Below are 16,018 nucleotides of genomic sequence, written 5' to 3'. Positions count from 1 at the left end.
TCCTAAAAAGAATTAGCACCCCAGCCTTCCACCCTACTGCTGGGGCCTCTAACAAAGATCCCACCCATCCAGTCTTGAACTTAAGGTGCTCCCCCGAAGAGAGATGTGTCTCCTGTAACAAAGCAATATCTACTTTTTGCCTCTTCAGCGCTTTGGTCCATTTTACCGGAGAAGAAACTCCCCCTCTGTTCCAAGAAACAATTTTAAGTGACCCAAGAGCACCAAAAGTCCCATATTAGCCAAACAAAACTTATGTGTTTGAACAAGAAGAGAGGACACCCCCCAGCCCCTGGGTCTCCTCCTCCCCAAAGATTCTTCCCTCTTGTACCCAACCCTTTCAGGCACCTCGTACCCACCCCTGCCCTCCCCCTCCCCCTTCCTCCCCATAGAAATTCCCCACAGGATTACCGTGGTCCAAGATCACGCAAGCCCCCCCTCCCCCACCTGTCTCCACCCTCCTCATACCACCTTGCATTGCCACCCTAAACCAAATATAACCTAAAACATGCCCTTCATATGACCCCCCTCATATGCTTAATACGGCAATTATAGTGCAATACCCCCATTAGAATAACTATAGCAGTAAACCTTCCCTTCTATTTATCTCCACCCCTGCCCAGTAAACCGACCCCAACAACCTGGGTATGAAAATATATAGCTGAGGATTAAACAATGGTAAATGAAGGTCATGTCCCCAGTCCACAATTTAAACAGTGCAAACAACCAAATTAAAAACCTCCCCCCAACTCCCCTGTTCCTTGAGAAGCACCTCTCAGGGCAATTAGCTTTACATGTCCATTTCTAAAACGTCTTGGGTGTCTGGTCTCCACTGTAGCATCCAGAAACTGCCGCCGTCAGCACTCCACCATCTGCCCTGCACACGCCAACTCACACTGGTCCCTCAGCAGCCAAGTCTCGCTTCACAAATTGTAGCTCCTCTGCAGCCGAGGAGAGCGCACTCTGTTTTCCCATTGTGCCAGATTTTTAAGCGGGCCAGATATAGCAGGGCAAATTGCATTTTCTTAGCAAATAACAGCTGACATACATCTCTGAACGCCCGCCACTGCATGGACACGCCAGCCAAAAAGTCCTGGAAACAGCGCACTGTAGCATTTTCATATCGTACATTCCCAGCCCTCCGAAAGGCTCGAAAAATATCTTGTTTGTGAGCAAAGTTGAGTACTTTGAAAATTACAACTCTGGGGCGCGTTCCACTCTTAAGGGGCCCACCATCGACTGTAGCTTTAATACTTTAGGTTGCCAACTCTCTAGAAAGTCTCTCAGCTCTGAGTCTTTAATCTTTTCAGGCAGGCCTACCATTCTGATGTTACTTCTTCTGGCCCGGTTCTCCAAATCCTCCAGTTTACTCTCCAACCGTTCCACTTTACTTTTCAACGATTGCTGCACTACCTCTTGTTTCTGAACCTGATCTTCCACATCTGAAAGCCGCTGCTTATACAGAGAAAACTCCAAGTTTTCCAGCTTTTCATCGATGCCCACTAATTGATCCGTGATCTTTTACAGCTTGGTGTCCACCGAAGCCTCCAACATCACTGAGACCTCCGCAGCCACCTCTGCCGCCCACGCGGAACTCACTGATTTCGGGCTCTCTCCCTCTCCGTCCGCCATTTTGGCTTCAGTAGCGTGACCTCGAGTCCCATCTTTCTTTGCCGATTTAGCTGCCATCACTCGCGACCCAGGCTCTGCAAATTAGCCCAGTGATTCTCCAAGCTGTAAGTTCTCCTGTGATTTGCTTTCCGCTCTCCAAAGCCACAAAGGTAAGATATTCAGGCAAGAAAAGTCACAGGCGAGACGGGAGCTCAGCACGACGACAACTGCTCTCTAGCCGTGCATCACGTGATCCATCCACAATTTTAATTTAAAAAAAGGGAAAAAATTACAGATATCAACAGAAGGATTTGCACAAACAACATCTTGTTCTCCCCAGTTTTTTGACCTTGTCTGCTGACTGCTGTAACCATTACACCATTCCTTCATGCAGATGTTTGTTACATTTTACAACACGGATGTTTCTCTGCTGCCACAAAGAAATCCACATCATTTGTTTTGTTTTTCTGCAGTCATAGATTGGATGTTTCAGTGTGTAAAATGGATGTTCATGCTGGATGTAGCCAGCCCTTGAGCGTCCATTTCTAATGTATTTTACAACAGGCTGTATGTCAGCAGATTGTGTTCTAAAATACATGAGGCATGGATGTCACTATACGATGTACTAACTTGGACATCTTCTCAGCTGGACATTCTACAATCTGCCTCCATATGACTAAACTTAGGTGTTGGTGCCATTTCCAGCTCTTAACATCAAACCCTGGCTGACCAGCTAAATACCAGTTCCTATGGAGGCAAATATATAAATGATCAACTGGTAGGAACCTAGATCACTTCATGGGATAGCAGTATAAGTGCTGAGCTCCCACAGGCTCCCACATAAACATCATTATTATTAATCTTAAAAATAATATCATAGCCTTATATCTTCCATTTTACCATCATTTAACATGTCCGCTGGAAAATCTGGCAAGCGACATTGAGTGGAACCATATTTGCCACACAAAGAAAACCAATGAAAACGGATGATCAGACCTCAACCACGATTTTAGATGAGCTGCAGGTCCTGAAAGACATGCTGACTAACATGAAAGAGGACACTGGAGACATAAAGGAGGACCTTTCTACCATTAAGGCAGAATTGGCACAATTCAAATCCAAGGTCACTACACTAGAAGCCAGACAATCCACCACGGAGGAAAACGTAAAAACGTTGCCGCACATGATCACAAAGATAATAGAATGTGATCACAAAGATAATAATGACAGAGCCCACCGCAATAACATCAGACTGGTAGGCCTGCCAGAAAATTTAGAAGGCCCTGGCCCAATTCAGTTTTTCAAGACGTTCATACCTTCTCTCCTTGGTCTGCAATTCAGCAAGGAATTTGAATTAGAATGGGCCTTTGCATGGTAAATTCCCATATCCTGTGATGATGAAAAGTGTTATGATATCCTCAGGTTACTGAGATTCTACAATGAGCTTCACTGAGAGCACCAGTGAAACAGAAGTGCAATGTGCTTCAATTTTTGCCTTACTTGAGTAAAAATACTTTAAAAATTAGGAAGCAGTTTTTGGCTTAACGGCAAAGACTGAGAGAAATACATGTGCAGTTTGGGCTTTTCTTTCCCGCGTGAATGCGTGTAACATACAGCAACTGCACCAAGGATTTTCTTTGCCCTGACGCACTGGCTACCTACTTAAAAAAAGTTGCTCCAAGTGCTATTCATTCATTATATTTTCATACATCAAGTTATTGACTGTCATTTTTTCATATTATGAGTCAATGACATCAGACGCATGCACAGAAACTTCAACAGATGCTCAATCATGAAGCCACGCCCCGCAGCCGAGAGCATAACTTCGGATCCGTCAGCAGAGGTATGCGATGGCTTCAGGGGAGGTATTTCGGAGGAAAGGGTGGTGTCCACAGGGTCGCGGTAGGGGAGTCCAGGGAAAGATGAATGCTTCAGGTTCCTTCTGCTCTGTTTTGAAGCTCCCTATTACATTCGTCGCAGCCGTCTCCTGTCCACCCCCCCACGTGACCCCAGCGCACCACTCATCCACCTTCACTAAAAACAAATCAAGCAAAGTTGCAGGACGTTTACTAGACAGGAGTGGAAGTCAGCAAAGCAAGACAACGGTAAGCAAGGAAGCCCATCGGTTAATCTCTGTTTCCACTCCCCTACACAGCCGTCATTGGTATACACTCTAAAACAAGCAAACCTAGGAGCTGCTGCTTCACATTGTCGTATTTAAACTGTTGTTCCATCTGAAACAAGTCTAAAGCTGTGGGGGGGGGGGGGGGGGGGAAACACCCGCCTGCAACTGGGAGGGAGACCCCCGCTGCAACTGGGAGGGAGACTGTGAACTCCCCTGCAACTGGGATGGAGACTGGGAACCCCCCTGCAACCGGGGGGGGGGGGGGAGGACCCAGCAACTGGGAGGGAGGGAGGGGGGATCCTGCAACCGGAAAAAAGGGAGGGGCACCCTACAACTAGGAGACAGACCGGGGGGGCCCCACCATGGAACTGGAAGGGAAGGGGGACCCTGGCACATACTCTCATTCTCACAAACACACTCGCACCCAGTCTCACTCTCTCTCTGTCACACACACACACACACTCGCACATTCACACTCTCACACACACTCTCTCAAACATACACACTCCAAGGAAAACCTTGCTAGCGCCCGTTTCCTTTCAAACCGAAACGGGCCTTTTTTACTAGTGGATAATAAATGTCGGACATGCCAATCTGATATTGGAACTGCGGACCATCTTATGTTCAACTGTTCTTTCCTTCAGTCTTACTGGAAGTCAGTTTGGACTTTTATTGACCATAACCAAACCTTTATCTTTCAAGATCCTCATCCTTGGAGGCATTGATTTATCTAATATGCTTGATGGCTGTAAAGCCAATTGTTGTGCATCCTTTTACACATAGAGGGGCATTTTCGAAAGGGCCTTCGAAGTTTTGATTTGGACGTCCTTGCAAAACGTCCCGATCCAGGGGCGGGGAAACCCATATTTTTGAAACAAGATGGACGTCCATCTTTCGTTTCGATAATACGGTCAGGGACATCCAAATCCTGAAATTTGGTCGTCCCTAGATTTGGACGCCCCTAGACATGGATGTTTCTGATTTTCGGCGATTTTCGAAACCAAGGACGTCCATCTCAGAACCGACCAAATGCAAGCCATTTGGTTGTGGGAGGAGCCAGCATTTCTAGTGCACTGGTCCCCCTAACATGCCAGGACACCAACCGGGCACCCTAGGGGGCACTGCACTAGACTTCATAAATTACTGCCAGGTACATAGCTCCCTTACCTTGTGTGCTGAGCCCCCCAGACGCCCCCCAAAACCCACTACCCCCAACTGTACACCACTACAATAGCCCTTACGGGTGAAGGGGGGCACCTAGATGGGTACAGTGGGTTTGTGGTGGGTTTTGGAGGACTTGCTGTTTCCTCCACAAACGTAACAGGTAGGGGGGATGGGGCTGGGTCCGCCTGCCTGAAGTGTACTGCACCCACTAAAACTGAGTACATCTCGCTTTCGTCGCTGTCGTCGTACCTCTCCTACTCTTCTCCGTACTCTCTTACTCCTTCTCCTGCTCTCCGCTGGGGACATTAATCCCAATCGTGGTCCTCCACATCAGCTCTCATCCTATTTGTGCAGGTCACACCGTGATATCTCCAATCTAATTTCTGTTCCTCTCCTTCCTCCTCCTTCCCTGCCTTTCTCTTGCGCTCTGTGGAATGCCCGCTCTGTCTGTAACAAACTTTCCTACATCCATGACCTCTTTATCTCTCGTACTCTCCATCTGCTTGCCCTAACTGAAACTTGGCTTTACCCTGAAGACTCTGCTTCAGTTGCTGCCCTATGCCATGGAGGTTATCTTTTCTTCTATACTCCTTGCCCGGTTGGCTGCGGAGGTGGTGTCGGGCTACTACTTTCACCCTCTTGTAGATTTCAACCTCTTCTTCTACCTCAGTCTCACTGTTTTTCTTCCTTTGAAGTCCACTCCATCCATGTATTTGCTTCTCTGCCTCTCTGAGTAGCAGTCATTTGTCAACCCCCTGATAAGTCCCTTTCTTCCTTTCTCACTGACTTTGACGCTTGGCTTTCCTTCTTTCTTGAACCTTCATCTCCTTTCCTCATTCTTGGGGATTTTAACATTCATGCTAATGATCCCTCTGACTCTTATGCTTCGCAGTTTCTTGCTTTAACATCCTCTTTCAATCTTCAACTGTGCTCCACTGCCCCTACTCACCAGAACGGCCACTGTCTTGATCTTATCCTCTCCTGAAACTGCTCACTCTCCAGTTTCTGTGCCTCAACTCTTCCCCTCTCTGACCATCATCTGATAACTTTCACCCTTAAACACCCTCCTCCCCAGTCCCGTCCAATCTTAACCAATACATTTAGGAATCTTCAGACTATTGACCCTTCTACTCTGTCCTCCAATGTTTCAAATCTCTTCTCTACTACTATGTTATCCAAGTCTGTCAATGAGGCTGTCTCTTCCTATAATACTATTCTCTCCCCTGCTCTGGATACTCTCACTCCCCGTTCTGTAAAATGTACCAAACCCCAACCTTGGCTGACCTCTAGAATCCGCTACGTATGTTCCTGTGCCCACTCTGCTGAACACCTTTGGCTGAAATCCCGTGCCCATGCTGACTTCATACATTTCAAATTCTTGCTGACCTCCTTCCAGTCTGCTCTTTTACTTGCCAAACAGGACTGTTACATCCAGTTGACTAATTCTCTTGGCTCAAACCCTCGTCGTCTCTTTGCCACATTGAACTCTCTCCTCAGAGTGCCTTCACCTCCAACCCCCCCTTCACTTTCCCCCCAGACTTTGGCTGAGTTCTTTCATGAAAAGGTTCAAATGATTAAGCTTGAATTCTCAACCAGGTCACCTCCACCTCTCCTTCCCTTAGTCCATTCTCTCAACCCTCCAAACCCTGCCTCCTTATCTTCCTTTTCTGAAATCACTGAAGAGGAAACTACACATCTTCTTTCCTCTTCGAAACTAACTACCTGTTCCTCTGATCCTATTCCCACCCATCTACTTAACACTATCTCTCCTACTGTCATCACGTTTATCTGTCATATGCTCAATCTTTCATTGTCCACTGCGACTGTATCTGATGCCTTCAAGCATGCCGTAGTCACACCACTCCTTAAAAAAACCTTCATTCGACCCTACCTGTCCTTCCAACTATCGCCCTATCTCCCTCCTCCCTTTCCTATCCAAGATGCTTGAATGTGCCGTTCACCGCTGTTGCTTTGACTTTCTTTCATCTCAAGCTATTCTTGATCCACTTCAATCTGGCTTTCGCTCCCTTCATTCAACTGAAACAACGCTTGCTAAAGTCTCCAATGATCTGTTCCTAGTAGATCCAAAGGTCTCTATTCTATCCTCATCCTTATCGATCTATCTGCTGCTTTTGACACTGTTGATCACAGCCTACTCATTGATACGCTGTCCTCACTTGGATTTCAGGGCTCTGTTCTCTCCTGGTTTTCTTCTTATCTCTCCCAGCGTACCTTTAGTGTATACTCTAGTGGATCCTCTTCTACTTATATCCCACTGTCAGTTGGTGTACCTCAGGGATCTGTCCTGGGACCTCTTCTCTTCTCCATCTATACTTCTTCCCTTGGCACTCTGATCTCATCCCATGGTTTTCAGTATCATCTTTACGCTGATGACTCCCAGATCTATCTCTCCACACCAGAAATCTCAGCCGAAATCCAGGCCAAAGTATCAGCCTGCCTGTCTGTCATTGCTGCCTGGATGTCTCAGCGCCATCTGAAACTAAACATGACCAAGACTGAGCTTCTTATCTTTCCCCCTAAACCAACCTCTCCTCCTTCCCTATTCTCTGTTTCTGTGGATAACACTCTCATCCTTCCTGTCTCATCAGCTTGTAACCTTGGGGTCATCTTCGATTCCTCCCTCTCCTTCTCTGCACATATTCAACAGACTGCTAAAACCTGTCGTTTCTTTCTCTATAATATCAGCAAAATTCGCCCTTTCCTTTCTGAGCACACTACCAGAACCCTCATCCACGCTCTTATCACCTCTCGCTTAGACTATTGCAACTTGCTTCTCACAGGTCTCCCACTTAGCCATCTCTCTCCTCTTCAATCTGTTCAAAATTCTGCTGCACGACTAATATTCCGCCAGGGTCATTATGCTCATATTAGCCCTCACCTCAAGTCACTTCACTAGCTTCCTATTCGTTTCCGCATACAGTTCAAACTCCTCTTATTGACCTATAAGTGCATTCACTCTGCAGCTCCTCAGTACCTCTCCACTCTTATCTCTCCCTACATTCCTCCCCGGGAACTCCGTTCACTGGGTAAATCTCTCTTATCTGCACCCTTCTCCTCCACTGCTAACTCCAGACTCCGTTCCTTTTATCTTGCTGCACCATATGCCTGGAATAGACTTCCTGAGCCGGTACGTCAAGCTCCATCTCTGACCGTCTTCAAATCTAAGCTAAAAGCCTACCTTTTTGATGCTGCTTTTAACTCCTAACCCTTATTCACTTGTTCAGAACCCTTATTTTATCATCCTCACTTTAATATTCCCTTATCTCTTGTTTGTCTTGTTTGTCTGTCCAAATTAGATTGTAAGCTCTGTCGAGCAGGGATTGTCTCTTCATGTTCAAGTGTACAGCGCTGCATACGTCTAGTAGCGCTATAGAAATGATAAGTAGTAGTAGTAGACTCGCTGTTTCCTCCACAAATGTAACAGGTGGCGGGATGGGCCTGGGTCCGCCTGTCTGAGTGCACTGTAGTACCCCCTAAAACTGTTCCAGGGACCTCCATAATGCTGTGAGATGGACCTGAGTATGACATCTGAGGCTGGCATAGAGGCTGGCAATCAATATTTTGAAAGATATTTTTTGAGTCTGGGAAAGGGTTAGTGACCACTGGGGGAGTATGGGGAGGTCATCCCCGATTTCCTCTGGTGGTCATCTGGTGAGTTCGGGCACCTTTTTGAGACTTGGTCCTAAAAATAAATGGACCAAGTAAAATTGGCCAAATGCTCGTCAAGGCCGGCCTTCTTTTTTCCATTATCGAGCGAAGGCGGCCATCTCTTAACCATGCCCCCATCTCGCCTTCGCTACGCCTCCAACATACCCCCTTATACTTTGGCCGGCTCCGCAACGGACTGCAGTTGAAACCGGCCAAAATCGGCTTTCGATTATGCCGATTTGGCTGGATTTGAGAGATCGCCAGCCATCTCCCAATTTGTGTCGGAAGATGGCCGGCCTTCTCTTTCGAAAATAAGCAGGATAATTACCTAGAGCAATTCTGTATCTGTTCACCTATATTAGGTGTCTGTACCATAAAGGAAAGTCACTGCCTACTTTTCTTTACAGAATATTAATGTTACAGGTCAAACGTGCAGGTAATAGGCCACTTCTGCACATAAAGCACTGCTTTACCTGTGTAAATGCCTTTAGAAACCCATAGGATTTGAGCCAATAATCACAGCAAAAGCCAAGACAAACTTTGATTATTCCCTTGGAAAATTACTTAGAAAAAATGCACCTGCTGCTTTCTGAAAATAACTTTTCCTCCAGAAATAGCCTGCGTGTCTACGATCTCTTCTCACTTGTTCCTAAGTAACATTTATGGAAATATTCTAAAAATGACAGCCAAAGTTGTGTGCAGCCTGAGTTGCATGGGCAATTAAATTGGTTAATGAGCCTATTACTGCCAATTATTGGGTGCTAATAGTCAATTATGGGTGTTAATTCACAACATTTTAGATTTGTACGTGCATCTCGCTAAGTGCTACTCTATAAAGATCTGTGCACAAATCTTATGGTGTGCAACTCAGAAGGGCTGTGGCCATGAGATGGGCACAGGTGGGTCAGGAGCATAAAGATGCGAAGTATTGCAGAATTCCTGGGATTTGCACCCAACTTGGGTGCTGGAATTTACACCAGGTTTCAGCAGGGGCAACTTTGGTGCTCAAAGCAAGGTACGAGATCCGTAATTAAGCATTATTCTATAAGGGGAGCACATCCTTTATAAAGTAGCACTCAGTGATGATTTTTCTCTACACCCAGATTTAGTTGCCATTTACTGAATCCACCCCTTAGTGTGTATTAATATATGCAGAAACAGACTAAGCAGTAATCAAACTCTGACACCTGTGGGGGTAATTTTATATATTTCCGTAGGTAAAACAGTTTTACTTGCATAAATTGGAAATAGTGCTATGGACTTTTTTAGAAACCCAGAACTCTAACTTTTATCCCTTTGTATTTTTATGTAGAGTCTCTTCATACTGAACTAGGTAAGTTTCTCTTCTCAAGTACGTCACACTGCTGCTTAAAGATTTTCTGAACTCTGACGGTTGTGTTTCTCTGTTTGATTTCAGAGTTTAGAAGATGCTGTAGTTATGCAGGTAACTCAGTCTGACAGTCTCACCTATACAATATGAATTTCCTCTTCTATGTATGCTGCCACAATACAGCCTTGTTATAAGAACATAAGCTCTGCCATACTGGGACAGACCAAGGGTCCATCAAGTCCAGCATCCTATTTCCAACAGTGGCCAATCCAGGTCACAAGAACCTGGGAAGATACTAAAACAGCAAGACAGTTTTTTATGCTGCTTATCCTAGAAATAAGCAGTGGATTTCCCTAGGCCATCGTAATAATGATTTATGGACTTTTCTTTTAGAAAATTATCCAAACATTTTTAAACCCTGTTAAGCTAACTGCTTTTTCCACAATCTCTAATTCTGTTAGATAATATATATTCTATTCACCACCAATTACATATAAGGTAATATGATAAGAATAAGAATATGTAAGAAAAGGGGGGAATTAAATACTATATTTGTTGAATTACATTAACCTGCACTGCAAGGTTTAAAGACATGTGCTCAGAACATAAAGACCATCTATTTAACTTTAAAATGTGTATTTACAATGCAGGTAATGTAATAATGTTACAAGAGAAAGGCAGTTTTTCAGAATCTCACACAAGTGAAATGTGCTTTCAAGATAACAAGTCTGAATTATAAATTATGCTGGATAATGGTAACTCACTTTCATGGAGGCTGCTGGTAGCTGGTGGAAGTGACAAAGGAGTGTCCTCTCTGCTAAATAAGTCTTTTGTTGCAAAGTTGTTCCTGGAGTCTGGAGAAAGTCTTGTCAGGGTGTGTGTAATGTCCAGCAGAGAGGCAGGAGGCAGATCCAAAGAGAGAGACCGATCAGGAATTGATGAGCCAAGTGTCCAGAGGGAAGAAGCCAGCAGCAAGATAATTCAAGCTCCTTTTGTGGTAACTGGTGTGATCTATTTTTAGTAACTGGTTTCATCTATTTTTAGTAACTGTTTTCCTCTATGAGGCTTTGTCTGACCATCTGTGGCAGATCTGACAGGATTACAAGAATCTTTGTCTGAGAATAGGTGGAGTTTCACTGTCTTTTGTTCTCTGTGATTGCTGTCCATCTTCAGAGTTTTATTCTTTGGAGATGTGTTGATGGACTTAGGTAACCACCCAGCTAGTTTTTGTTATCAGTAGCTTCCAGGGAGAAGGGGGAAGTAAAGTCTTTGCAGCTGTATATTTTATTTATATTTGTATCTGATCCAGCAAAATCAATAACTCTGACAATTAAACTCATATCATGCTACAATTCCAGAGTTTAATTAAGTAGAGAGATGTGGTAGCCTTGTTACTCCACTTTTAAAGGTAATTAATAGAAGTAGAATAAAATATAATAAAGAAAAAAAATAAGATGATACCTTTTTTATTGGACTAACAATACATTTTGTGATTAGAAGGTAGCCCTTCTTCGTCAGATCAGACAAAGATGGGTTACCTTCAAAAGCTAATCAAAAAATGTATTGTTAGTCCAATAAAAAAGGTATCATCTTATTTTCTTTTCTTTGTTTTATTTATTCTATTCCAGAGTTTAATTATATATTGAGTGAATAAATGTCTTCTCCAGGGTTTGTTTTAAATGTACTACTTAGCAGCTTCATTGCATGCCCCTAGTCCTAGTATTTTTGGAAAGAGTAAACAAGCAATTCATGTCTACCTATTCCACTCCATTCAGTATTTTATAGACCTCTTGTTGTATCATCTCTTCTCCAAGCTGAAGATCCCTAGTCTCTTTAGCCTTTCCTCATAGGGAAGTTGTCTCATCCCCTTTATCATTTTTGTCACCCTTCTCTCTAACTTTTCTAATTTTGCTGTAAATATTTTGACACTAGTAAAAAAGGCCCGTTTCTCGCACAAATGAAACAGACGCTAGCAAGGTTTTCCTCAGAGTGTGTATGTTTGAGAGAGTGTGTGTGAGAGTGACTATGTGTGAGAGAGAGAGAGAGTGAATGTGTGAGTGTGTGTGTGTAACAGTGAGAGAATGAGAGTGGGTGCAAGTGTATCTGTGAGAGAGTGTGTGTATGTGAAAGTGAGAGAAGGTGGGGCGAACTGGGAGGGTGGGGGCGAGTGTCTGTGTGAGTCGGAACGAGAGGGAGGAGAGGATACAGTGTAACAGATAAACACAGAGTGTGTCTCTGTGTGTCTGAATGTGAGAGTCAGATTGTGAAATTGGAGGTCATAGTCGATGTTTTCTCTGTTTTTTCACAAAGCATCCAAGATCGTAAATGTTTTTTTGCCCTTCTTTCCCCTCCATTACATAAGATCATGTACCATACCTTTGACTATTGTGTTTTAGTTTGGTTGATCTCTGCATTGTGGTTCACAGCGTCAGTCCTTTCAGTTGTGAGGTGCGTTTCCTTGTACCTTGTGCGTTTGGTGCCACCCTGGTTGTAATCTCTGTATTCATTGTTCTGCAAGAAATCAAATGGGCATGACACAGAGTGCCTGTGTGTGTGTCACAGAGAGAGATTGTGTGTGTGTGTGTGTGTGTGTGTGAAAGTGAGAGAGGGTGGGGTGAACTTGGAGGGTGGGGGCGAGTGTCGTGTGTGTGTGATACAGATTGTGTTTGTGGCGAGTGTCCATCGGGGAGGAGGGTGGGTGAGGGGGGCTGTGGGCGGGGAGGGAGAGAGCAGCGGGTCCAGCGGCGACTCGTGAGCGAGCGGGGGAGAGAGGGTGGAATCCTCCAGGTCCAGCGGCGAGGCGAATCGGGACGGGAGGAGAGGATGGGGGGTCGAACGGCGACTCGGGAGGGAGTTGGGCGGGGAGGGCGGGGGTCCAAACAGAGAGGTGGGGGAGGTTGGCGGGATGGCTTGCTTGCGGTTGCAGGGAGTGTCCATTGGGGAGGAGGGTGAGTGAGTGGAGCTCTGGGCGGGGGACGGGTTCCAGCGGCGACTCGGGAGGGGCAAGGGAGAGAGCAGCGGGTCCAGCAGTGACTTAGGATTGTGAGTCCGGACCCACAACTTGCGTGTTTGTTTCAGGCCATTGGTTTGTGTGAGTCCGGGCCCACAACTTGCGTGTTTGTTTCAGGCCATTGGTTTGTGCCTCATTCTGCTGGCGTTCAGGTCTTCTGTCTGTGATAGGTCCCTCAGGTTTGTGACGTTGTGCGAGGGCGGGACAGTGAGACAGATGCTTACAGGCAGCATGAACCCTACAAACTGCATGGACCCTACAAATCCTTCAGTGCCATGGAAAGTCAGCTTCAGAACGTTGAAGTTGGAAATTATTATATAACATATGGTGACCAGAACTGCACACAGTATTCGATGTCAGGTCGCACCATGGAGCGATACAAAGGCAACATAACATGTTCATTTTTGTTTTCCATTCCTTTCCTAATAATTCCTAACATTCTATTTACTTTAGTAGCCGCCGCTGCATACTGAGCAGAGGGTTTCAACGTATCATCAATGATGACACATCGATCCTTTTCCTGGGTAGTGACTCCTAATGTGAAACCTTGCATCACGTATGTATAGTTCGGTTTCCTCTTTCCCACATGCATCATTTTGCATTTGTCACATAAAACATCTTCTGTCATTTGGATGCCCAGTCTCCCCATCTCATAAGGTCCTTTTGCAATTTTTCACAATCCTCTTGTGATTTTACAACTTTGATTAACTTTGTGTCTTCAGCAAATATAAGGACCTCATCTCTAGATCACTTATAAACATGTTAAAAAGCAATGGTCCCATCACAAACCCCTGGAGAACTCCATTGTCCATTGAGGATACTGATCATTTAGTCCTACTCTGTTTTCTACCCTTTAACCAGTTTTTAATCCACAATAGAACACTACCTCCTATCCCAATTTCCTCTGGAGTCTTTCATGAGGTACTTTGTCAAATTCCTTTTGAAAATCCAGATACACTATCAACCAGCTCACCTTTATCCACAAGTTTGTTCACCCCTTCAAAGAAATGTAATAGACTGGTAAGACAAGGTTTCCCTTCACTAAATTCATGTCGGCTTTGTCTCATTAATCCATGCTTTTGAATATGCTCTGTAATTTTGTTCTTTATAATAGTCTCTACCATTTTACCCAGCACCAACACCAGGCTCACCGGTCTATAATTTCCTGGATTACCTCTGGAACCCTTTTTAAAAATCGGAATTACATTGGCCACCCTCCAATCTTCCAGTACCATGCTTGATTTTAAAGATAAATTACATATTATTAACAATAGTTCTGCAAGTTCATTTTTCAATTCTATCAGTACTCTGGGATAAATACCATCTGGTCTTGGTGATTTGCTACTTTTCCATTTTTTGCCATTACATCCTCCAGGTTTATAAAGATTCCATTCAGTTTCTCTGACTCGTCAGCTTTGAGTACCATTTCTGGCACCGGTATCTCTCCCAAATCTTCCTCGGTGAAGACCAAAGCGAAGAATTCATTTAATCTCTCCGCTATGGCTTTGTCTTCCCTGAGTGCCCCTTTTACCCCTCAGACATCTAGCGGTCCAACCAATTCTTTTGCCAGATTCTTGCTTTTAATATATCTAAAAAATTTTTTACTATGTGTTTTTGCCTCCAATGCAATCTTTTTTTTCAAAGTCCCTCTTTGCCTTCCTTATAAGCGCTTTGCATTTGACTTGCCTTTCCTTATGCTGTTTCCTATTATTTTCAGTCAGATACTTCTTCAGTTTTCTGAAGGATTTTCTTTTAGCTCTTTCACCTCACTTTTTAACTATGCCGGCTGGTGTTTGGTCTCCTTCCTCCTTTTTTAATACGTGGAATATTTTTGGCCAAAATGATTTTCGTTTATTCTCCCCTAATCCTAAACAGGACATCTTTGAATCAACTAGGCATTGTGCATTTTATTTCACTGCTCCCTTCCATTGGAACTTCCTCCTTTGCAATATCAGAGCTGAATCCTCTTTAAAAGAAATTTTAATTAGCCATAAATACTTGGCTATTCCAAAAGACCTATAATACTCCATAAGAAGTTTGCTGGTGAAGGTCCACTTCTCCCTTCCCTTTTATTTTCTATTCCCTGTTTCCTTCCTGTGTTGTAAATTGTTCTGTTCCTCCCCCCCCTCCCCCCCGGGTACCCTATTTCGCTCTATCCTAGCTTCGTGGAATGCTTGTGTATACTTTCTTGTTGCAAGATTCCTGACCCCACTTTTGCGAAGAGGGGTCACATCTGGTCATCTCCCATCTCATGAAACCTGTCTCATCTCCAGAGAACTATAAAATGAATCCTTAAGAAGTCCCACCAGAGTTTCTCTCTCCATACAAACAAAAACGCATCTGCTTTAAAGAAAGTCTCTGGCAGTGGAAGGGGTGTGTACTGTTCCTGAGGTGATAATCACAATTTGAATATTTTTTGTATGATGAGTTATAAAGTGGCATAGCGAGGGCGGGGCAGTGGGGGCGGTCCGTCCCGGGTGTCAGCGGGTGGGGGGTGCTCTGCTCCCGCTGCTCCCACCCTGTCCTGCCTTAAAAAAAATTTTTTGAAGCGCCGGAGTGGCAGGCAGCGCCTCGCGTCTGCCCTGCTAGTAAAAATCTCCTCTACGTCGTCGTCGGGTCTTCCCACATTGAGTCCCGCCCTCCTCTAAGGTAACTTCCTATTACCGCGAGGGCGGGCGGGACTCAATGTGGGAAGGCCCGATGACGACATCGAGGAGATTTTTACTAGCAGGGCAGACGCGAGGCGCTGCCTGCCACTCCGGTGCTTCGAAAAAAATTCTTTTAAGGCAGGACAGGGTAGGAGCAGGAGAACGGAGCTGGTAGGTGTGTCGGGTCGGGTCGGGTGGGAAGGGGGACTCAGATGGGAGAAGGGGATTGGGGAGGGGTGGGGGAGCTCAGAGGGGTGCTCAAAGGGGAGAAGGGGATTGGGGAGGGTGGGGGAGGGAGCCCAGATGGGTGCCCAGAGGGAAGAAGGGGATCGGGGAGGGTGGGGGAGCCCAGAGGGGTGCCCAGAGGGGAGAAGGGGATTGGGGAGGGTGGGGACAGACCCTGGATGGAAAGGGGGAGTGTGAGGGAGGGCAGACCCTAGATGGATGGGAGAGGGAGGGCAGAC

The 16,018-nt window shown here is 45.2% G+C and overlaps 2 protein-coding genes across 2 annotated transcripts in view; both read left to right on the top strand.

Moving 5' to 3' along the window:
• The window catches only part of LOC115466338 (butyrophilin subfamily 1 member A1-like), a 1,244,786-nt gene that overhangs the window by 685,502 nt on the left and 543,266 nt on the right, over window positions 1-16,018 (top strand). The window lies entirely within an intron of this gene.
• LOC115466339 (butyrophilin subfamily 1 member A1-like) overlaps window positions 1-16,018 on the top strand; it is a 384,019-nt gene that overhangs the window by 334,672 nt on the left and 33,329 nt on the right. Inside the window, exons 14-15 of the mRNA XM_030197519.1 lie at window positions 9,879-9,899; window positions 9,984-10,010. Coding sequence (XP_030053379.1) covers window positions 9,879-9,899; window positions 9,984-10,010 — 48 coding nt within the window. The remainder of the gene's footprint in view (window positions 1-9,878; window positions 9,900-9,983; window positions 10,011-16,018) is intronic.

The sequence above is a fragment of the Microcaecilia unicolor genome, chromosome 3 (assembly GCF_901765095.1).
Source record: "Microcaecilia unicolor chromosome 3, aMicUni1.1, whole genome shotgun sequence".
Classification (NCBI taxonomy): Eukaryota; Metazoa; Chordata; class Amphibia; order Gymnophiona; family Siphonopidae; genus Microcaecilia; species Microcaecilia unicolor.
The sequence above is the reverse complement of the archived record's forward strand: the minus strand, read 5'-3'. Positions and strand labels throughout refer to the sequence as shown.